Source organism: Eulemur rufifrons, chromosome 8 (assembly GCF_041146395.1).
Source record: "Eulemur rufifrons isolate Redbay chromosome 8, OSU_ERuf_1, whole genome shotgun sequence".
In the NCBI taxonomy this organism is placed as follows: Eukaryota; Metazoa; Chordata; class Mammalia; order Primates; family Lemuridae; genus Eulemur; species Eulemur rufifrons.
Window position 1 is genome coordinate 111,640,221 of NC_090990.1, and position 24,767 is coordinate 111,664,987.

Below are 24,767 nucleotides of genomic sequence, written 5' to 3' on the forward strand. Positions count from 1 at the left end.
AAAGAACAAGGCTGGAGGATTCACACTTCCTGATTTCAAAACTTACTACAAAGCTACAGTAATCAAAACAGTGTGATACTAGCATAAGAATAGATACAGGATACAGATCAATAAAATAGAATTGACAGTCCAGAAATACCAATATATTTATGGTCAACTGATTTTCAACAAGGATGTCAAGACAATCCAGTGTGGAAAGCACAGCTAGTGAATGCTACATCTATTCAGATTGAAAACACAAAATTCTACATTGAATAGGGGAAAACAATATTTTGCTCTTTTTTTCTTCTAATCATTCCAGATATAACCATTTATCTCTCAAAAAAAAAAAAAAAAAAGAAAAGAAAAAAAACACTTGTGCACCTACTATGTGCCAGACACAGTATCAGAAGCAGAGGATACACTGGTGGTATGAAACTCTCTCTACCCTAAAGGAGCTTATAGCATGGAGGGTAAAATCACTTTTTTAAAAAGAGGAACAAGAAATGAGAATTCACAATTTACTTCCATGGCAAAATTTCTTTCCTCAATGGACCAATTCCTTAGGAAATTGTAGCATATCTTCTCCTAAAGCTTATCTATTTTGAAACACAGAACAATTATTACAATACTTTACAACTCAGCTGATTTCCTTCCTAAATCCTATTTTACAGAGACCCAAATTTATCACAGCTTCTGGGACCTAATGTGTTTTAGACCAAAGAGAGTACTTACTTCAGTCTGTGCCATGTATAAAAGGAAATAACAACAGCTCTCAGTGAGTCAATGTTCACTCTTAAAATTCCAGTTTCTCATCCTTATTTTATTTTCATATCTTAATTCACAGGCATGTTAATGAAAGTCCCTAAATCACTACAGACCTAGAAAAGTACCAATCTTAAGTAATATAAAATAAAATTCTTTTTTTATTGTAGAATTGCAAAAACTTACTTTAGGCTAAGAAGCAGGTAGATAAAATTCGACTATTCTTTAAAAAATTCTTCAGTAGTAATTGGACTACTCTTTCCCTAGTATGTAAATACTTACTAGTACTTCTCTTCCTTTACAACCTATTTCACTAGTAACTACTAACTTTCTATTTCCATCCAAATAAACACTCTCACCTGATCGTATTCTGAAGCACCAGGATAAAGAGGCCATCCGAGGAACAGCTCGGCTATCACACAGCCCAGTGACCACATATCAATAGCTTCACAAAATGGTAATCCAAGAATAATTTCAGGGGCTCTAGTAAAAACAAAAATATCAGATTAAAAAATAAATATTACTTGGGGAAATTAATTTTGCTAAGTCCTATTTTAGTATCAGCTAAAGGTACATTTATTTAATAAAACTGAAAACAATCTTTGGTAACAATCTGTCATCCAAAATTCCTGGTGCCAGATGTGTTTGGGAATTCAGAATTTTTTGAATTTCAGAAAGGTAACACAGAACACAAACTATACATTACATAATAATCCCAGTGGAGTTCAAGGCAGTGTCCCATGATCAAACACATTAACATTCCTGTAACAAAACAATGAGCAGTCGTACTAAGTTGGCTAAATAAAGACTTTAAATAGACTTACAATGGTTCAAGTCAGGTCTTGCCAATAAAATAGTTTATACCAAACTGAGGGGGAAAATCTTCATTTTTGAGAGCTTTCTGAAATTTAGAATCAAAGATGAGGGACCACAGATATTTTTCTTTTTATTTCTAGCACCTTTTAAATTATGAAATAAATCAATTAAATGGCCTGGTCAATAAATACCCCTTTGTGACAGAAATGCCTTCTAAAGAAACATGGTGGTTGACAACGTACTTTAGAGCCAGCCTGTCAGGGTTTGAATCCCAGTTCCATCAATTAATAGCTGTAGGTATGATAGCTGATCCCTATCTATAAAGTGGAGACAATAAGAATACCTACCACATAGGGGTACTGTGAAGTTTAAATAAATTAATATATTAAAGCTTTTAGACCAGTGCCTGGCACACAGCAAGTACTATGTAAGTGTTAGACAGAATAACAACTATTATTACAGTATCACTATTTTAAAACTTTGAACTCTGTGTGCTTTCAGAAATATTCATTTTCATTCATGCTCCAAGTGAGAAACATAACCATAGGGAAACTTAAAGAGAAGACTAAGGTAATCCATAACTCGGAGCTCTATAGATATGAACACATCTAAGGTAAATTATCCCTACTTATAGAGGAGGAAACTGAGGCAAAGAAAGATTAAATAATTTGCTCAAAATCACACAGTTAATGAGTGGCAGAGCTGGGATCTGAATCCCAGCAGTCTGGCTCTAGAGTTGAGATTATACTGTTTCTCAGTAAGTACATACCCATCTACATAAATCTGTTTGACTGATGATATACATACATAGGCATTTTTCAAACTGTGACTACAATTAAGAGATAAATGGGTTCAAAAAGGGAATGATAATAGGTAACGCTAATATCAATAATTATAATAGATGACATTTATATAGTGCTATGTGCCATGCACTAAGTTCTTTATAAAGGTTGAGACGCTTAATCCTTACAACAGTCCTATAAAAGTAAGTATGATTATGGCATCAATTCTAACATGCACATTTTTTCACATTTTAACATCTCTGAAATTAAGAGGATTTTTACAAGTGATAGTATATTTTAGTTTAATGGCAGTGTCTTTACTTCCTTAGGTGGTACATAAATAGTGTTATATCTTACAATCAATGGCATCTTAGATTCTATGTAGTAAAGTATTACCTCCATTCTACAGATGAAGAAACTGGGCATTGAGAGGTTAAATAACTTGCCCAAGGTACACAACTACTAAATGATGGCACCCAAGCAGTCTAGATCCAGGATCTGAGTTCTTAAGCAATTTATCATCTTCTCTAAATTATTTCCTTTCCTTCTCATAGAATTGGATCTGCTAGGGCACTCCAGATCCAGATCCCTCATGTAGTAGGAACTAAATGGAAAAGCAGATCTCTCCACGAATAACCATGTAACTGGCTGTGTCTCTTCATGGAATGTCTGGGTTTTCCAAACTACTTTCAAATATTATGTGCTTATTGTTGCTTTGTGTATATGTGCAGTGTGTAAGAGAGAGGCAGATTGAGAGAGAGGATATAAAATAATTTCCCTAAATAAGAATATCATCTCCAAATAATTATATGTGAATAGTAGCCCTTAAAAAACAGAGTAAATTGGGGGACTCCACAGGATCTAAAAGCTTCCCTGATCCTTACACAGAAATAGCAGAAAATCCAGGCCTACTCAGACTTAAAGTTTGTGCCAGCTATAGGTAAAACCATCAATATCACCAGTTTTATAGTATTTGATGTGAACTCTGGTTTTGTTCACCAAAGAAACAATCCTCAAAAGTGATATTCCTGTTTTCAGGTGGTTAGAGCCATATATTACTGATGGAATTTCAGAGTTCAATTAAATCCCAACAATTATGGCATATTTTTAAGATCATACAAGTTTGACAGGAGCTAAACTAGAGAGTAAGAATACTCAGAAACAACATAAAAGCTTTTCTAAAATTGAAAAGGAACAAAATTTTCTATTCCCAGTGAGCAGAATCATTAATTTCCAAGTTCATGACAGTGCCAAAAATAGCTGGCAGGGGGGAGTGAAAATGGCTCTGTGCCAAAATAAAAACTGGGCTTAGAACATTCCAAAGCATCAATTGATTTTGCCATTCTCAGCATACCAGGAGGACATTTTAAAGTCCAAAAGGTAGGTCACAGAGAATGGCCAGGCCACCCAATAACTTATTTCTTTAAAAAGGTAGCAATACTATGTGATAACTGTCAGTCTTCTGGAGCTTAAAGTTTCAGGGAAATTAAGGAAAACACTAATCCCAGCCCCCAAGCCCTGTGTCTTAAAAACAAAACAAAACAAAACAAAACAAAAACCTGAAGACTGGCTGAAAATTTTTTCATTTGGTTTCACCCTGCTTCTAGAGTGACAAAACCAGAGAAAGATTTCCAGCAAAAGCTCACTCAAAACATCAACTCTACCACATCTACCATATATTTATAAAAAGGCAAATATCAAAAGAAAAAATCAGTAAAAGATTAATAAGATTGCTCAGTCCATTAAGGGCTTTTTATTATTTCGGCCTAAAAATGTTAGACTTACCTAAACTCTAGGAAGCAAGAAGTCTGAAGTTATTTTCTCCTTTACGGAACAGTAAGGCATTAGAGCAGGTTCACCTCTAAGTACTGAATGTTTTAAACTCTGAATTCAGATTATAATTCTTGGAAACATTTTTATTACATCTTTTCCCTTGGCCTCTATTATTTCTCAATCTCTCAATATAAACTCTACAGATGCTGAAACTCTGGTTCTACTTCATCTGCATAAGGAAGCTGAGTTAGATAATTACTCTTCTAGGTCGCTTTCTAGCTCTAACATTCTAACAACTGGGCAGTCAAAAAGAATACTACTAAAACACAGGAAAGAGAAAGAAAAAAAAACTGGCACTATTTACTTTAGTAGGAAAATGGCATTAATTGTGCTTTGGACATGGTGGGTCTCCTCTTTGAAGACACATTTCATCCTTAAAGAACAAATACTAAACAGGCTCTTAACTACTGTATCCAAGTGGTAGAAATAGCAATCCCTGCCTTTTGATTTCCCAACTTCAAACTTCTTTAAATTGAAAATTTCTTCTAACATTGTAAAGCTGTATTTCACTGGCTCCCAGAGTAAGCTCAGATTAGGAACACTTAACAGCACAAATCATTCTCTGGTTATTTTCACAAATATTCTGTTTCTTTCTTCCTATCTTAGAGGCATCAAACCTACTTACTTACCATATCAGAGATGTTACATAAAGTCTTAACTTCCGGCATCTGTGGCTTAGGTGAAACTGTAGTTTCACTGTCAGAGGAAATTAGATTATTTGTTTGTCTAGGATAAACTGAAGATATGCTTTCCTTTTCTAGACCTTGTCCTTCCACAAATAACAAAGTGATTCAGCTTGAAATAAAGGCTGGCTAGTTTGTTCAGAAGGGAAAAGCACTGAGCTTGTAAATATAGCAAACCTTTGTCCCTAAAACTCAAGCCCCAAAGACTGCAGCTTTTCTTGGAGTCAGTCTACATTTACAGTGTGCCAGAGAATAGAGTATGTTATTTCCATTGCCTGAATCATTTAGTCATGCCCAAGGCCAACAGAGACAGCAGGGTGGCAAATTTATGTCAACTGATAATATTTTGGCACGTTCATGAAAATAATCAGATTTGTGCTGTTAAGTGCTCCTAACCTGAGCTTGCTCTGGGAGCCAGTGAAATAAAGCTTTATTTACAACACTGGAAGAATTTTTCAATTTAAAGATGTTTGAAGCTGGGAAATCAAAAGGCAGGGATTGCTATTTCTACCACTTGGCAATAGTAGTTAGAGCCTGTTTAGTATTTGTTCTTTAAGTTACACTGCAAGAAAAAGCGATGTAAATTAGAAAGGAGGGTAAGAAGAAGGCTAGCTTTGGAGGCAGAAGGCATCACCAGCCAAGAGGATTTGACAGAGGTTTTCTGAAAGACAAGAGGGTCAGGACTTAATGGACTCTAATATGGCAACAAAGCAACAAGAAAGAAGATTAAGAGGACTGCTGTGGATAAAACTAGTGATAAAGAAAGAATGCTTGAGCTGCCATTCCATCTGCCTTAGGCTCATTATCAAGTATTACTACGACACCATAGAACACTCATATTAAATCCTAAACATAGTCCAGCTCTGGATACTAAACTTCAGGATACACAGTACTTACTCAGTAACACACAAAATGAACTCTTGTTTTTAAGGGGAAAACTTAGCTCCACTTAAAATTACTCTTATATTACAGGTCACTAAAAAAATAAGAAAGAGGTATACATGTTATCATAAAATTTAAACTAAATCAATACTTATTCTGGGTTTAGTCATGATTGAGTCTTTCTCTAAGACTATTTATTTTAAAAAATGTGAAAATAAATCTAAAAATAGTAGCAATTAAAAAAGAAAAATAAACTATAAATATACACAACCATTATGTACCCATAATTAAAAATAAAAAATCTTTTTTAAAAAATTCAAATTGGGCCAGGTGCAGTGGCTCACACTTGTAAATCCTAGCACTCTGGGAGGCCACAGAGGGAGGATTGGTGGATCACTTGAGGTCAGGAGTTCGAGAACAGCCCGAGAAAGAGTGAGATCTCGTCTCTACTAAAAATAGAAAAATTAGCTCGGTGTGGTGGTGCACGCCTATAGTCCCAGCTACTGGGGAGGCTGAGGCAGGAGGACTGCTAGATCCCAGGAGTTTCAGGTTGTAGTGAGCTATGATGATGCCACTGCACTCTAGTCAGGGCAACAGAGTGCGACTCTGTCTCAAAAACAAACAAACAAACAAACAAATTCAAACTGGAACTGGGATCCAAAAATTTTAATAGCAACAAATTAAAATTTTAGGGAAATAGATATTTATAATAAATAGTACTTGGAACAGACACTGGTTTAGAGATTATAAATCATTAAAAAAATAAGGAAGAGGTATACATGTTACCATAATATTTAAGCCAAATCAGTACTTATTCTGGGTTCAGTCATTTTGAGCCTTTCTCTAAGACTATTTTTTTTTAAGTGAAAATAAATCTAAATATAGTAGCAATTTTAAAAACATACTCTTATAGTCAACAACTAAAATGCAATGGATTTACAGGAAGCTTTGTTGAAGAATTCTAAAAATTTGAAAATCATACTTTCTTATAAAAACAAAACCAAAATTACTCAATTGGCAGCTTAAATTAAAAGGATAAGGAAAGCCCACAAAGATCAGCAGCCTAATGCTGAAAATTATTCAAATGAATTATAAATTAGAGAAAGCTAAACAGTCAGAATTATTTATCCTTCAAATCTCCTTTCCCTTTAAGTGAAAATGCCTTCAAAAAATGATTCATGAAATAATTCTTACCTTCCATTGCTCTCTCTTTTTCAATTTTAAAACTGTTACTACAGAGAATGCACTTTGTCTTTGACAGGGCAGACAAATAAAGAATGCCTAAGGGCACAGAGTTAAGACTGAGAAAGAGCTGATCAGCCTTCACCCTTCAGCAGCAATCCCCCCTTACCTCTCCAGCTTTGAGAATGGGATGCTGAGCTCAACTCTTCAGTGTACCTGTAGAGTGTGTTTTATATATATGGGGGCTGGGGGAGGTCGGGATTGCTCAAAGAAGAGTATTAAAAAGCAAATGTAATTAGAACCTAAATTTCCCAATGCATAAATAAATAAATGGAAGTGAAATTCTCAAAATTAACCAAAATTCCCTAGATCAGCATGAAATCAGAGGCTCTAAGAGTTTCTTTACCTCCAAGAAAAAAAGGCATCACAATTTTATAAAACTATAAAATAAGGATGTATTGAAAGACTTAATATTGTTAACATGTCAATACTACCCAAGGCAATCTACAGATTTAATGCTATCTCTACTAAAAACCAATGATGTTTTTTGCAAAAAACAGAAAAATCCATCCTAAAATTCATCTAGAATCTCAAGGACCCCAAATAGCCAAAACAATTTTAAAAAAGGACAGATTGGAGGTCTCATTCTTCCTAATTTCAAAACTTACTACAAAACTATAGTAATCAAAACGGGGTGGTACTGGCATAAGGACAAATGTATGTAGACTAATGGAATAGAATAGAGAGCCCCCAAAATAAATGTTTGTATATACGGTCAAGTGATTTCAACAAAGGTGCCAAGACCATCCAATGGGGAAAGGACAGTCTTTTCAGCAAATGGTGTTGGAAGAATTGAAGAGTCATGTGCAAAAATGTGACACTGGACCCTTACACCATACACAAAAATTAACAAAGAACCAAAGACTTAAATGTAAGAGAGCTGAAACTATAAAACTCTTAGAAGAAAACTTAGGAGAAAAGGCTACATGACTTGGATTTGGCAATGATTTCTTGCATATGACACTAAAAACACAAGCAAAACAAAAAGTTTTTGACAAATTGAACTTCATCAAAGTTAAAACCTTTATGTGTCAAACAACACTATCCAAAGGTGAAAAGACTCATAAAATGGGAGAAAATATTTGCAAATCATATATCTATTAATATCTAGAATATATAAAGAACTCCAACTCAACACAAAAAACCCAAATCAAAAAACATGCAAAAGACCTGAATAGACATTTCTCCGAAGAAGATACATAAATGGCCAATAAGCACATAGAAAAAGGCTCTACATCCTTAATCATTAGAGAAACACAAATCAAAACCACAATGAGATACTACTTCACACCCATAAGAATGGCCATTATTTTTTAAAAAAGAAAAAATAACAAGTGTTAGAGAAAATGTAGAGAAACTGGAACCCTTGTGCACTACTGGTGGGAATGTAAAATGGTGCAGCCTCTGTGGGAAACAGTTTAGTGGTCCCTCAAAAAGTTAAACATAGAATTATCACATGACCCAGCAATTCCATTCCTAGCTATACAACCAAAAGAACTGAAAACAGGGTCTTAGGTACGTGTATGCCAACGTTAATAGCAACATTATTCACAATAGCCAAAAGGTGATAACCCAAGTGTTCATCAACAGATGAATAGATAAATAAAATGTGGTATATACATATAGTGAAATATTATTCAGCCATAAAAAAGAATGAAGATACACACTACAGTAGGGCTTAACCTCAAAAACATTATGCTAAGTAAAATAAACCAGACTCAAAAGGCAAATATTATATGATTCCACTTATATGCAGTATCTCGAATGGGCAAAGTCATAAAGACAGAAAGTCAAATAAAGGCTTACCAGGGGTAGGAAGAAGGAAGAATGGGGATTTATTGCATAATGGTTTGAGTTTGTTTTGGGTGATGAAAAAAATTTGGAAATAGAAAGTGGTGATGGTTACACAACACTGTGAATGTACTTAACACCACTGAATGGGACCAATGGGTTAAAATGGTAAACTTCATATTACAAATTATAACACAATTTAAAAAAAAGAGAAATACCTATAGATGGCATTTTCTCTGACTCTTTATATGGGTTAAAATATCCTTACATTATTTTCACAAAAAAATTCTCAGTTCGCAATTTTTATTTTCTCAAAATTTATTACAGGCATTCAGCATGTTGGACATACTTCCTTATAAACATTTTGTGGGTTATGTATTTTTTATTATTTCATTTTTTTCTTTTTTTGACCTCAAAAAAAGATCATCTTTTTACTCATCTGTAATATTTCATTTCTTGATTGGATTCTTACATGATTTGTATTTAATGCATGACCATTAAAACTAAATATCAGATTCCTTAAAATAAATAACTAGATAAATAAATGAGATGCTGAGAAGTAAAAGCACATTTGAAAAGTGCTTTTAGACCAAGGTTAGACCAAGGCTTTTAAAATGTGCTTCTACTTCTCAGACAAGATTGTACATACCAGCTTTTTAGTACTGTCCCAATAATTATTATCTATTAAAAAGGTAGTTATATTAAAAGTATCAATCTAAAAATATAAATCACTAAAGTGTTAAGGTACTTAGGTCAAAGCCATTCTAGGATGACCAAATAAGTTCAAAGTATTATAGAGAATGTTAAAACAGGAAGAAAGAATATCAATCTTCTGATCTAATTCATGCTACTACAGAAGAAAGAAAATGTAAAAGACTAAAATGCTGCTAGAGTTAAACCTAGAGTTATTCCCAAGGCATTTTACCTGCCAAGATAAGAACTTGGAAAAAACAGCAGCATATGCTCAAATTCATTACAAGTAAGTAAGTATCCTTATATATTTAAAGACTCTTAAAATGGGAAAATTAGGTATAATGGTATTAAAGAAACAGATGCTAGTATAATTCAACTAATAACAACCTTTATAATCAGATTGAGTTAATTTTTCTAATGCCAAATAAAATTTCAGATATAAGATAATGTCATATATAGGAACGCCACACACACAGAATGAACTAACACATACTACCTTATTTCTAGCTTAGAATCTATGAATAAATAAATTAATTATTATATGTAGCCCTGTGGAATATATGGTAAATATAAGAACAGATCTCTAGTCTAAGACATGCTTTTCAGTATTTGCCACTTGCCTGTAGTAACGTGACTGTAAGTAGGTTGAGCACACAGCTTTGGAAACGTGACTAGCAGAACCAAAGTCAATGACCTTCACTCGGTAGGGCTGACGAACTGGATCGACCAGCATTATGTTTTCAGGCTTAAGGTCAGCGTGAATCAGACCAAGACTCTTGAGCTTCATCAAGGCTGTGGCCACCTGCTGCAAGATTGGTCTAATGTACTTGAGTGGCAGTGGGCTAAACTTGTTTTGCTTTAGAAAATCATACAAGTTCTGTTCCAGCATCTCAAACACAAGGCAGGTGTGATTCTTATGCTGAAAGCATTCATAAGAACGGACAAAATTATACTCATCAGCATTTTCACTGCTTAGGCGGGAAAGGATGCTCACTTCAATCTGTCCTTGTCTGGCATAGGAGGGGTGGTTCTTCAAGATTTTAATAGCCACAATTTCCTTAGTGCTCCGCTTCCAGCACTTAGCCACCTGTCCAAATGTCCCCCGGCCTAGGAACTCCAAGACTTCATAGCTATTGGTCATAGAGCAAAGGATCTCATGCTGGACCAGCTGGTAATCCCCTTCTCCGCTGGAACTGCTACTCTTTGTGGTCACAGTGGTGGTCGTGGCAGCAGCACCCACCACAGTCCTGTTTTGCAGCATGAGAGGGGGATGTTCTTCTATGATCTGCACGCTACCGTTGCTGTCAACTTCCTCACTTTTTCTTTTCAATCCACATTTTTGATATGGCTCAAGCAAAGAAACGTTGCTTCTGTGAGTCAGGGTCTGACTGCTTTGAAAAGTTGATGTAGCAGCACTGCCCGAGCTATCAGCGGCTGTTACAACAATATGCTCCACTGCAGGAGCTGGGAGGAGGAGTCCCTGGTCGTAAGCAGGGATGTTGAAATTTGCTACCTGGTGAGAGGAGTTGGCTTGCCCTTGTGTAGATGGGAGGGTTTTGCTGTGGGTATAATATTTGTCGTTGCTGCTCTGTCCTGAAACATCCCAACCAGAGGGCTCTATTTTCAGTTTCTTCGCACTACAGAAGGCACTCGACGACACTGATGGGGGGGAAAACACCTGCAGCTGTGATGCCATACCTACATTGAGAGAAAGGAAGAATCAGACTACAAGGATAAGAGAGACAAGGCATAACAGCAACATTTATGAAAAACACTTAGTGATAAAAGAAACATAATGTAACAATATTTCCCTCCTTACAAAAGCTAATTCAATCTTCACCTACATTCATAGAAAGTGTCCAGAACATGCTGGACAAAATGAAGGCTATCTACTCTGCTCAGATCATACATAAAATATGTTCAGCTATCTACATTTTAAGAGGACCATTGAAAAACTGACAAGAACAAAGTAACCAGGATGATGCGAAATCTAAAGAGTATCTTCTGAAGAACTGAGCAAAGTTACTCTTAGAAAAACATGGGGAAAGGGAGTGAGAAAGTCCAGTTTTCTGTCCCTGAATATCCCATAGACACATTTATCTCAATAAGAACCAAGACTAAACTGAAAGCTATTTTTTCAGAATAAAATCCAAATATTTGACATAGCATACAAGCCATTTCATATTTATTTTCTCCTTTCTCAACTATGTGATCCTCAGATGCCTTGGGACTCTATGGTAATCCCTTTTCTCTTGCTACACACTTTCCCCCTTTTCATTAATTACTCCCCAAGATTAGTAAAATCTCTATCTCTAACCCAGACTTCTCTCTCTCTTGAACTCCAAACTCTATATCCAAATGCTCACTTGATAGAACTTCGGACATCTTATGGACAACTTCATATTCAACATCTTCAAAATTAAACTTAAGAGCCTCCACCCCACCCTCAGTTTTCTATCTCAATTATGAGATGCCACCAAACACCCAATGCCTCAAGCTAAAAATCAGGGAGGCCATGAGCCTCTGTCCTCAACTATATATGGTAATAGCAATACCTACCTCATGGGGTTGTTCTGAGAATTAAACGATTTAACACGTGTAAAGTGATAGTGCCTGACACACATTTAAATACTATTACTGTGAATCCACACCTAACCTTTACCTTATTCATTCTGTCTCCTAAGTATATTTCAAATCAGCCATTTTTCTCTACCTCTAATTAGCACCATTGTAGTTCAAACTGTCAGTAACCTCCAAACTAAATCTCCTTAAATGCACTCAGGGGATCTTTGCTTTTAAACAATGCAAATCGGATAACTGCCCTCTCTTCTTAACCACCTCCTATCCCCTTCCCCAGGGTTTTTCATTGTTTGGGGGGTAAAGCCCCAAATCCTCAAACTGCCTTAAAAAAAAAAAAAACCACTCTCCAAAATCTGCTTGCTGCCTTTGAACACCTCCCTTCTTTGATTCCTCCACTCTAGCCACACTGGCCTTCTTTCTTCAGTTCTTGGAAAGCCACTCCATATTCTCAACTCCAGGCCCATTAATATGTTGAAGACTTTCTGTGAAGAAAACTATTCCTTGATACCTCCTCCACCCATACAAACACTCCCCACAATCATCCCCCACCTGCCACGATGCATTCCCACAGCACCCTGTTCTTTCCTTATAACTTGAAAACATTTGTCTAATGCTACGTTCCCAGCTCTAGTGTAAGTTCCACGAGGACATGTACCATCTCTGTCTTGTTCTTCACTTGTATCACGAGAGCTTACCATGGACTCTGGCAATATGTACATAATCAATATTTGCTGGATGAATGATTTGACCCCTGCCTATCAACTTCACGTCTACTACAACTTCTTACCACTCATATTAAACTGCAGTACTTTCAAATGCTTGGTTTTTGGTTCTGTTTTGTTTTGAACGTCCTTCCCTTTTATCTGAGTGGGGTCCTTGAGATATGGGGGAAGTCCCTACTCCAATCCATATAGTATAATTTTATTATTCCTAAGAGAATAAACACATACATCCAGAAAGGAAGGAAATGTGACAAAGAATGTTACAGAACATCAAAAAGGAAAGTGTACATTTCTTTGTGCCTGAATACAACTAAAAACCATCTGCACTGGACCAGTTAGCTGGAAATAAGAACAAATCCTCAGTCTTCAATTTCTAAAATGCAGTTTAGATTTAGTTTAATCAAGAGTTTCCATAATTTAAAGGAACCTTGTAGAGAAAAAGTTTTCCATCATGTGTTGAGCTGCTAAATTTAACAATCTATCAAAAAACACGAATACAACCTTTATGTAACTAAAAGTATTTAATGAAAATTTTGAATACAAAATTTGCAGTTTGTAGCAACTAAAGTAAAAATATTTAATTCATGAAATGTCATACCAATTTTTAAAATATATGTTCACAACTACTCTACAAAAATAGACCATTTGCCAGAGTAATGTTATTGAAACAGTTTACCCAGTAAATAACAGATATTTATGATTTCAAATCTTTACATTGTGGAAAAAGCACAAGTTCTAGAACACTTTTCAGAGTGCTTATAAGTAAATAAATGAATATAATTCTTATTCAGAAAGACAAACAATCCACCCAAAAGGAAAGAACACTTCATAATTTTACTGGCCTTCCCTACAGCAACGGCAAGATGTACTAATGTCAGTATCAGACCACCAGGACTGACTAATACAATGTGGCTGAGACTCATCCTGACCTCAATGAACAGAAAATGAGAAGAAAACACAGAATCAAAATAGCCTAGAAAAATCAACAGACTCTTACTTATATTACACTCTGAAATTCAGCTAAAAGAGAAATTTCTAGACACAGGATAAAGATATTATGTTCCACAAAATTTAAATTTGCAAATGGGGAGGCAATTCTCTTCCTAGGCAGAAAGCTACCAAACAAAAAAATGCAACAGATTAACACCTGTGGAAATTTACTATGTATCAGACTCTGTTAAGGAAATTATAAATATTTTCAATTCACATGAGAATAGATCCCCAATAAATTAAAAGGCTATTTCTGACTTCCTAAAAATGTTGCACCTCAACTCCAGCAATGAACAAAGTCTTCTCATTTCAAACTTAACTTTCCAAGGACTTAACCATCTCAATGTAATGACAAATTTGCCTACTGTATTAATCCCAAATTAGAGCTGATAGGCAAAAGTTTACTGGTACTGGTACTAACTGCTAAAAGAGAATTGATAATTGCTAAAGTCCCAGGCTTTCAAAAATAATCATATTAACAGCTTCCCTACTTACTGGCATGGTCACATCTATTTAACATTTACTGGGTGCCCCATAATAAGCACTATAGTTAGATAATCTTACTACAAAAAAAAAAAAATCCAAATATTATTACCCTGAATGGAACAGTTGGATATGGTAATCATTTTTTAGTGCTTTGTACTTTTTTAGTCCTCGGTAACTTTTACCTGCCCCCCCCCAACACCAATAATAAATTCTTTTTGCTTTTCCTCAATGTCATCTTTGCCTCTTTGATACAATTTAACAATTGGTGACCTAAATAACCTAAAAACAGTACTATATATCGATTTCTTCCTCTAGCACTTACCCTTAGCTGACATATACCACAGATATACATATTCTCCAGCACACACACTGATATATAAAGTATCCTTATCATTAAAGTAGGTAAATAAGAGTACATGCTCTATAAAAATAAGGCAATACAAGTTTGGGAAGAAAATTGTTTCACCAGAACACCTAAATCTCTCTCTACTCCACTAAGTTTTCTCTACAACTACTGCACAATTCTGTACTTACTTAAACAGTCTAACTGGTCTCCCTCAAATTGTACTCTCAAGCCCCCTTTCCAAGCTCCTCTTTCCCAATTCATTCACCTTACAACTGAAGCTTTTAAAAACACACATCTGAAAAAAAAGGTATATCTGTCCCCCACTTAAAACCTTAAGATAAAGACTAAAATCTCTTTTGGATTACCAAACCTTGTAAGATCTGGGTTATGCTTGGTTTTAAAGCCTTGTTTTTCACACATTCTTTTCCCCAGGCATGCTCTCTTCTAATAGTACTAAGTTTCTCTGAGGTCCTAGAGTAGGCCTTGCTTTCCCCTGCCCTAGTTCCTTCATACATAATGTTCCCTATCTGAACTTCATTTTCCCCTCTTGGCCTTTTCTTTTCCTAACTTATACTTATCTTTCTAGTCTCTGCTTAAAGCTTACTTTTTCAGTATGGCAGAGGCTGTTGGTCTGTAGCAAAATCAACCGTTTACTTAGGTTTATTTGAAATGACCTATCTATAGCAACAGAACAAAAGAAAAGCGCTTTGTGTTTAGTAAAAAGGTACTATTTTAGTATGTGCACAGAACAGTCTACAGGGTCTATAAAGCTTAAAGAAAACTTTACCTTTTAAAGGCAGCGGTACATTATAAATTTAAAAAAAACAAAAAACAAAAAAACACTATACCTTGAGAAGTTTCCACATAAGGAAAAGGTCATATGAACAAAGCAGAGATCAATATGAAACATGAACAACACTAAGAGAGGACCCTGTTTAGATCAGCCAGCAAAAGCTGAAGGAAAACAAGACTTAAGTAAGGTAACAACAGTGTGGCGGATGGAAGATGGAAGAAGCTCTTTCAGAAGAATGAGATGACTTTTGCCAATATGTCAAAGGAGGTGGAAAAATGAAAAATTGTGTAAAGTAAGGAGATGTATTTGATTGGAGCAGAAAACAATGCCATAAAAGAACAAGGACTCTTACAGCTAAAACGGACCTTAAAAGATTATTTCTAACCACCCCCCCCCCACCCAATTCCAGGATGAGAAAGAGGAGATCCAAGAAAGCCAAACAAGTTTTACACAGAGCTAATGAGTACCAACCGTGGCAAAGAATTCATGTCTTCTGGTTCTTTTTCATCAAGGACTTTGAGAAAGCACTCTACCAGGTGCCCTTAAATAATCCAAAAGAAATACAACTAAGTTTCTCTACCTTCAAAGAGCTTAGAATGCTGCCAAAATGATGAGGCACACAAAAAATTATGAGAAAAATATAAAAACAGGATGAAAAATTTAAGTGCCAAATTATGCACTACAGAAATACATTAGGCATTTAGAAGCTAGGTTTCAACAACTAAAAGGAAGATCACAAACAAAAACAACAAAAAAAGGAACCAAAAAGCAAATCAGTGATTGAAGTGGTACTTGAAAGAAAATGATAACTTGTGTTCAGAACAGCATGAAATTTAAGGGGAAGAAACTGGGGAGAAATTAATAGTAAGTCAATAATAAAAAACAGACCTAAAAAAATATAGACTGCTGTTCTACAATCATGAAAATGAAAATAAAAGGACAGATGGCAGATCAAGCAGCTCATGTTTGCGAAATTACTTCAAATTACAAAAGGACCACTTACAATATATAACTAACAGGCTGCACAAATTCCAAGTGTAAAAGTTTACAAGGCGGGTTTGGCTCCTGATTTCTACCAACAAACCATTGATGGAGCTGCACTTATAAAAACAAAGGCACAGAATGAAAGAATTCTATTTTCCAGAGAATTGTGAATTTTGAAACAAATCTTTTCTTTTAGGAGGGAGTTCTAGTTTAAGTCTCAAGTTACCAATCAACTTGCTCCAAAATCCATAAAACTACAATGTCCAGGGATAGGATAAACTACTCAGGAAGATATCACCAGCAAAAGTCCTACTTGCCAAACAACAGTCAGTATATTTATAAGCTCTCATTCACCATTTTACTCTCAGATGCTTTACTGGCGTGGCTGCCTCCAGTTCCAACCGCAAGTACTTTATCAAAATATCCTTCAAGCCAGGAGCAGTATCTTAAAGTGAATGACATTCTTCATCGTACCAGAATTGTAACACAGAACCCTGAGATAATTACATGTAAAGATCCAAAATCACCAGCTGAATTACAACAATCAGGTAAAATGATGTTAGACTTTTAAATGTTTTACAGAAAGCTTCAGGCTTTCTATGTGAAAAAAGCTGGTAATGGTTTGCATTCTCTACAATCTTATGAAAAAAAGAAGAAAAAAACATTTTGCAGACCAGGAATCAAAAATAGCTTTACACAAACAAGAGCAAAATTGTAGGTTTTGCTGAGGGCATCAGCCACTTAATTTAACCCCACTTCATCAGGAGCAGGAAGCCACAATGTTGTTTTCATCAGTTACTAAGAAACAAATAAGATAAAGGACAGATTGGGGCAGAAGAGTCTACATAGCTGAAACTATTATCTTAATGTGATTACTGAGAATTCCCAAAGTGTCATTAACATACAAGAAAGAGATTTTAGGGCAGGCTCAAAATGAATCTATCTACAACAAGCGGTGGTTAAGTGGAGAAAAGATTTACTGGAGCTTTTCCCTATTCCCTACCCCCATCCTTCCTATCCCCATCCCCCCTCCTCAAACAGGAAAGAAAGCGCGCCCAGCATAAACACAGGCCATTGCTCACCGTTCGTCACCACAACAAACTGGAGGTTAGACCAACGCTTCTAGAGACTGCGCCCCAGGTCCTGGTTACTAGGCACAAAAAGGGACTCTTCCCCACAGCCCTGTGAACAGTGTGGATCTTAGCTACGAGTTTTGGTTGTTTTCCCCTCTTTTCCTTTTTTTTTTTTTTTCTTTTTAATGAAAGCTTTGAAAGTGGCGACGGGCAGCAAAAGTTTCCCTTTGAACCAAACCTCTAGATTTGCCTTGCACAGATATACATTAGGAAGGCTGGTCCCACGTAGTCTACACCATGATTACAAATTACAAACCTAACGATTACAGAACATCAGCAGAGAGGAAAGAAAAGCTTCCACACCCACCCCACCACCTTCTTCCTCTCCCGACACTGCTTCCCGGTCCCAAACAGCACAAATAACCCCAAACCAGGGTGCTAAGCAGAGCTGTGAAACACGCACGCACAAGCCACACACTGGGAACCTGCCACGACAGCCGGGAAAAAAACCTGCCGGGTGAGGAGACGTAAGGCGGTCCCCTGTCACTTAAGGACAACACACCCAAGACAGAAGTGGCAGGAGACAGGGGGAGTTGCCCCCAAAACAAGCCCCAGGCCTGCCCACTTTCCTGGGAACGCAAGCCCCTCCCGCGGCCGAGAGCAGTCGGGCCGCAGGACGCGGCGCCCAGTCCCGGGCTCAGAAAGGCGCCCCCAGCAGGCCGGGCGCCCAAGGAGAACCCGCGGCCAGCCCGGCCCCGCCTCGGGGAGCGGACAGAAGGTCGCTGCCTGCCAAGGCCCCTTCCCTCCCGTCCACACTCACCGCCGGTGTGTCTGGTTCTCAGCCGCGAGCTGGGGCTGCCGTGAGGAGGCGGCGGAGGAGACGAGATCCGGGGCCCCGCCGCCGGGTCATCATACCCCCCGCGCGAGCCGGCCCGGGCCCCGGCCCCCGCCCCCCGGAGCCGTCCCCGCGCCCGTCCCGCGGGGGGAGCCTCCTCAGCCTCCCGCCCGCTCCGCCACCCGGCCCCTTCCCGCCACCGCCGCCGCCGCCTCGGCCCCGCGCGCTCCCGCCTCGGCCTCCTGCTGCCGTCCGCAGCTACCGCCGGGCCCCTCACTCCGCAGCCGCCGTTGTCGCCAGACCCGATGAGCGGAGCGCCGAGCGGCCGCCCCTATCCGGCCGGCCCCGCCTCGCCGGAACTGTTCGCCCGCCCGGCGCCATGACACCTACTGAGGCGGAAGTGCCGAGGATCCGGAGCTGACTAGGACCACAGCATGGTACTGATGGCCGTGGGAGTGGGTGGGCCTCCGTGGGGAGCCAGCGTGGATCGAATGCGGGGGACGGATTTCCCGCCCTCTCCTCACGGTAGACTCCGCGGTAATTTAAAGGTGCCTCGTGGCTGTAAGGGGGTCCAGCTGTAAAATGTCACCCCAGCCAGTGTGACATCACCACAGTGTGACAACCCCAGAAATTGGGCAGTGTGCGGGGGATGCAGTGCCTACTCGGGAAGTGCCCCTGCTGGTGAGGAATTACCTCAGCTTAGGCTTTCATGTTTTGTTGCCATCTAGAGACATTCTAGCGGTGTGACATACGTGTATGGGATCTGGAAGTCTCTCGGTACATTAGGAGACCCTTACAGGGCTCTCCCATTGCTGCCTTGGGAACTTGTGTTTGCATTAGGAGGTGAGAAAGGATAGCTGTATTCCGAACCCAACACCCCAAAACATGCAGTGAATGAATGCTAACATAATAAATTTCTTGCATCTACCAGACGATAGTAAGGCTGGCTATTCAGGAAACAGAATGCGCTGGGCACAACATTCTAAGAAAATGGACACTGCATGAAAACTAGGTTATCCTAACAGAAAGACGGTTGCCATCTCCCAGAGTCAGGAGACTCAATAGGACTTCAGATATACCTCCTGCTGTGTAAAATGTTCAGATTCCTAAAGTGGGGGACATTTTTAGGGAGACTGTAGTATAATATATTCATTTTTTTCCATCCCACAAGTGCTGGAGGCAGCAGTGATCTGAGCCCTAGAAAGTGTCTGTCCAGCATCATGGATATTTGCATATACTCTATGAGGAGGGGTCAGATGTAGCTAAGACAAGATTTTGCTATCAAGTTCTATTTCTCAGATCTCACTCATTAATATCCTTGATGTCCTAGGATTCCCCATCTCCTCACAAAAAAAGACCAAATTTTTGGAAAGTGTGCTAAGTACCTTTTAAGGGAAGTCATTTGGGTTTCACCCTGCCTTAACAGTACTGGGAACAGTTCCATTTTATTTGGAACAGGGAAGTTTATTTCCCTAGGGGACCAGGATTAGCAGAAGTGTTCAATCCCACGATTTTGTTTGCATATATTCACAGAAACTTCCTTCTTACTATTTAAAGAACTTAAAGTTCTCACATTGGGCTGACCAGGGAAACATCAAAACATAGAGAGTTCTCTTCCTAATAAAGAAATGGGGGGAAAAAAACAGAGAGAGTGTTTGGTGAGCCAGAAAAAAGCAGAAACCTGTGGTCCAGGGCAGAGCAGATCCTGCTCAAAAAATCAGCTTTGGCTGAGCATGGTGACTCACACCTGTAATCCTAGCACTTTGGGAGGCTGAGGTGGGAGGGTTGCTCAAGGCCAGGAGTTCAAGACACCATCTCTACAAAACATAGAAAAATTAGCCGGGCATGGTGGTGCACTCCTGTAGTCCCAGCTACTTGGGAGGCTGGGGGAGGAGGATGGCTTGAGCCCAGGAGTTTGGGGTTGTAGTGAGCTATGATGACACCACGGCACTCTAGCTGGGGTGACAGAGTGAGACCCTGTCTCACAAAAAAAAAAAAAAAGTCAGCTTTAAACACATGAATTGTTTCCCATGCCTTGATTCAACCCAACTCTATGGTATGCTCCTAATCTTCTATTCTCCCAAGTTATGTCCTTTCCTCTTTTCAAATGTATCTCAATTTTTACCTTTAGGGAGACTTTGCTGATTGACTCCCACTTTATTCTACTTCTGCATCATCATCTGACTACTTAGATAATTTACTTACTTGTACCTTATGTATTTTTACTTTTTGATCTTTATTGTCATTGTTCTTAGGTCATTTCTTCAGTCTGTCTCACTATACAAGAAGCTTCTTAAAGTCTAGTATTTTCTCCTCTCTAAAATCATTCATTCATTTATCCAGCAAACTGCTTGTGTGCCTGCTCTATTCTAGACACTGAGTCAGATGTAAGATGAATAAAACATTGTATTTTCCCTCGGGGAGCTTACAATCTAGTTAGGAAAAAAATGTATGCAGACCTATATAAGACTTGGATGAAGGAGTCAGAGAAGACTGTCAGACAAGGTAATATTTGAGCGTGGTATGGTCAAAGAAGTTTCAAAGTTTTGTGTAGCTGGAGGTCATTTGTCCATTCAACAGATGTTTATAGGGCATCTTCTGTGTGCCAGACACTATGTTAGAAATGAAAGATACAAAGGAGAAAAGACATGGTCATGCCCTGAAGGAGCTTACAGTTCAGCAGAGAAGTGGCAGGATATGGAATTAGTAAGGTAAGTTGAGTCAGATTTTGAAAGGCAATGAAGAGCTTTTAGAGGTTTAATCAGACAGGTAATATGAGAGAACTAGTGATGGTGAAGAGGATGACTGGCTGGAGTATAGAAAGGGAGGCTAAGTGGAAAATTAATGATGAAAGTTTGATCAAGCAGGGACTCTCAAGAGAAGGGGGCAGATAAGTGAAATATTTCCTCCCAGGCAAAGTCACGGCAGCTGGAGAAGGAGATGGGGCCTTTAGCAGTTGGAAGCATTGAAGTCTTATTCAGCATATGATATCCCCCTGGGCTGGGGCCTAGAGCCTAGATTCAGTGTTGCAGGCAAGAAGTTTCTTGCGCAGGAGCTGCAGTGCTTAAGGCCAAATGGGAGAAACTAACCAGAAGGCTGTGTCTTGGGAAACCTGAATCGAAAAGCTAGGCAAGCTATCCAAACAAGTATCGAATCCAGTGGGCTAAGAAGAAAAAGAGAATTCAAATAGAAGTCAACAGGTTATAAAACTGGGAAAACCAGATGAAAGTGAAGGTCTGAAGTAAAGGACAAGAGGAAGAACCTGGAAAAATCCTTGAACCAACAGAAGGAGAGCGCCTTGATTTTTTTTTTTAAATCCAGACCCCAGAAGAACCTTTTATTTGGAAATAATTTCAAACATGTAGAAAAGTTACAAGAATAATAAAAAGCACCCATATACCCTTTATCTAGATTGACTTATTAACATTTTGCCTCTTTTGTTTGATCATTTGTACTCGTAGAGAGAGAGAGAGAGAAAGATAGGATAGATAAAAATATATTATGCATACACACATTTTTTTCTGACCATTTGAAAGTAAGTTGTATGCATCATGCCCTTTTACCCTTTAATATTTGCATATCCTAAGAATAAGTACATTCTCTTACATAAACACAATACATACAATTATCAACTCCAGGAAACTTAACATTGATATAATACTTTAATCTACCATCTATATTCCAATTTTTGTCAATTGATCCAATAACATCCTTAGCATTTTAAAAAAATTTTCCAGCACAAGAATGAGTTTAGGGTCATATGTGGCATTCAGTTGTCATGTCTCTTTAGTCTCCTTTAATCTAGAACAGTTCCTTAGGCTTACTTTGCTTTCTTTGTCTTTGATAGTTCTGAAGTATACAGGCCTGTATCATTCTTAACTGATACCTTAATTGATATCTTAACTGAAATCATTCTTGACTGATACAAGAGAGAACTAGGAGAAATTGTCTAGAAGAAGGAACTAATCTATTAACATAATGTTCAAAGATTCTGAGAGGTAAAGGAGAATAAGGGCTGAAGGATGTCAAGTGGATATGGCAATTAAAAGGTCACTGCTGGTCTTGGTGAGAGCAATTTTAGTGCCATAGTTGGGGTAGAAGCTCTGTGGTTCCTACATGGGATTATTCACAGTATGAGTGGAGACTGGCAAACTGGGAAGAATGGTTTGGTCCAACTAGATGATAGAATCTGTTCTGGTCGGCACCTATATTCACCTCAATATCCAAGGAAACTGCTTGGGTCTGTGCTGTCCACATCAGCTACATCTGGGAAGTCATGAACTGAATCGTTTTGACCACATTCTCTATCACTTCTCTTCTCACAGGAACAAGCCAGGAAAAGTCCTGGCCCCTTAACTGGTTTCATGAAGGGCAAATCTAGCATGAGAATGATAGGGGTTAGAATAGGGCATTTTGGGGACTGGGTCTCAGCAGAAATGATGGCTTGATGGAATAGGAGTTTGTATGAAAGGCATGCCAATGGGATTAAAGAGAAAGATTTGAATACAAGTAATTAAAAGAAAGAGGAGGTGAACCTAGAGAGCAGTGCTCGCTGCCCAACATTGTGAATGCACTAAATGCCACTGAGTTGTACACTTTAAAATGGTTAATTGTATATTATGTCAATTTACCTCAATAAAAAAAAAGGTGGGGAGAGGGAGGTTTTCAGGATCTAGAGACAATGTGCAAAAGACTTTACGCTTAATTTTCCTAATTTTCAAAGGTCAACCCAGAGACTATTCTGGGGGAAGAGCAAATGCCTTGAATTCTCACATAACCCATGTTTAACTACTTCTCAGACCCTCCTCCATAATAATAATTTCTATACTAATTCCTCCCTTTTCTACACATAACCATCTTACTCTTTCACTTTTGTCATAGACCAACCATTTATTCAACAAAAACAAGGAATAGTGCTTTTTTCTGCCTTTCCTTGGGTCATTCATCATTTTTCATTATTATGCCTCATCTGTTCTGTAGCTTCTCACCTTTTCTGTTACAACTGTTACATGAGCTTTTAGCATCTGCATTCTATATGTCTTTGCCTATCATCAATGTCAAGCAACATCCAAAACCAAAATAAATACCCTGGGAAGCCACACTGAGACCCCCAAGGGAAAGGGCAATGAAGCAGAACAGGAACTTGAAACTTAATAATTGAGTATTATTTGTGCTAAGTCATTTTACACATCCTACAAACTCAGAAACCAAAAATCCCTAATGAAGTGTCCCTTGCCTAGCACAATTTCTGACATGTGGTTGCTACTAATAATTGTTTTGCTGAGTAAATTAATGAGTGCTTATTCACACTGCTCAAAGCATCAGAATTCAGTAAACTATAGAATATGGTTTTAAAAGTCTCAAAATAAGAATCTTCATCATTGGCTATGAATTTTTTTATTATTACTTTTGGAAACTCAATTTGATAAAACTGTAAGCAGTCAGCAAGTGGTTATCAAATGGTTCTTTCCACTGGGGGTGGGAGAGGGGAAGGTGCTCTATCAAAACTCTAGAGCTGTGGTCCCCAAACCCTGGGCCATAGGCTGGTACCAGTCCATGGCCTGTTAAGAACCGGGCCGCACAGCAGGAGGTGAGTGACAGCTAGCAAGCAAAGCTTCATCTGTCTTTACAGCCACTCTGCATTTCTCATATCACCACTTGAGCTCCACCTCCTGTCAGATAAATCACTGTCTCCCATCACCCCCAGATGGGACTGCCTAGTTGCAGGAAAACAAGATCAGGGCTCCCAATGATTCTGCATTATGGTGAGTTGTATAATTATTTCATTATATATGATAATATAATAATAGAAATAAAGTATACAATAAATATAATGTGCTTGAATCATCCCAAAACCATTCCCTCCACCCCCGCTGCCCCAGTCTGTGGAAAAATTGTCTTCCTTAAAACTGGTCCCTGGTGCCAAAAAGGTCGTGGACCGCTGCCCTAGAGGTTAGATTCTCTAATATGAAATAGGCTTTTACCTGACCAACCTCACTGCATCTAGGATGTCCAGTATTCACTTGATCTTAGCCAAAGTGCTGAGAAGCAATTTAGGATGTCCAGTATAAAAAAATATGGTCTTTGTTGCCCAATGTGCATAGGAATCCTGACTCTGTTAGTTACTAGGATGGGATAGTGGGCATGTTAATGAGCCTCACCTTCCTTGTTCTTAAAATGGAGATGTTAATACCCTTTCCTTGCCTCCCTCATTCCATCCATCAGAAAATTTTTTCAGTATTTCTTCCAAAAGATATTCTGAATCCACTACTATTCATCTCCACTCATAGTGAGATGAACATGTGAAATCAGAAAGTCTGTGACATGTGAAATATAGAATAACAACTATGGATATTTGAAAATTGCTAAGTAGATAAATGTTCTTACCACATGTACACACATACCTGCACATACATACAACCATATATGAAGTGATGGGTATATTAATTACTTGATTGTGGCAATCATTCACAGTGTACACATATATAAAAT

At 38.2% G+C, this 24,767-nt stretch overlaps 2 protein-coding genes across 3 annotated transcripts in view; one reads left to right on the plus strand and one right to left on the minus strand.

Moving 5' to 3' along the window:
- HIPK1 (homeodomain interacting protein kinase 1) overlaps nucleotides 1-18,458 on the minus strand; it is a 45,162-nt gene extending 26,704 nt beyond the window's left edge. For both annotated transcript variants that reach the window (XM_069480807.1, XM_069480806.1), the window contains exons 1-3: nucleotides 18,261-18,458; nucleotides 10,087-11,164; nucleotides 1,104-1,227 (exon numbers count right to left, since the gene is read on the minus strand). In XM_069480807.1, the coding sequence (XP_069336908.1) occupies nucleotides 1,104-1,227; nucleotides 10,087-11,162 (1,200 nt within the window). In that variant the 5' untranslated portion in view covers nucleotides 11,163-11,164; nucleotides 18,261-18,458. The remainder of the gene's footprint in view (nucleotides 1-1,103; nucleotides 1,228-10,086; nucleotides 11,165-18,260) is intronic.
- A 207-nt stretch (nucleotides 18,459-18,665) lies between these two features.
- The window catches only part of AP4B1 (adaptor related protein complex 4 subunit beta 1), a 32,410-nt gene continuing 26,308 nt past the window's right edge, over nucleotides 18,666-24,767 (plus strand). The window contains exon 1 of the mRNA XM_069480810.1: nucleotides 18,666-18,712. The gene's annotated coding sequence lies outside the window, so the exon portion shown is untranslated. The remainder of the gene's footprint in view (nucleotides 18,713-24,767) is intronic.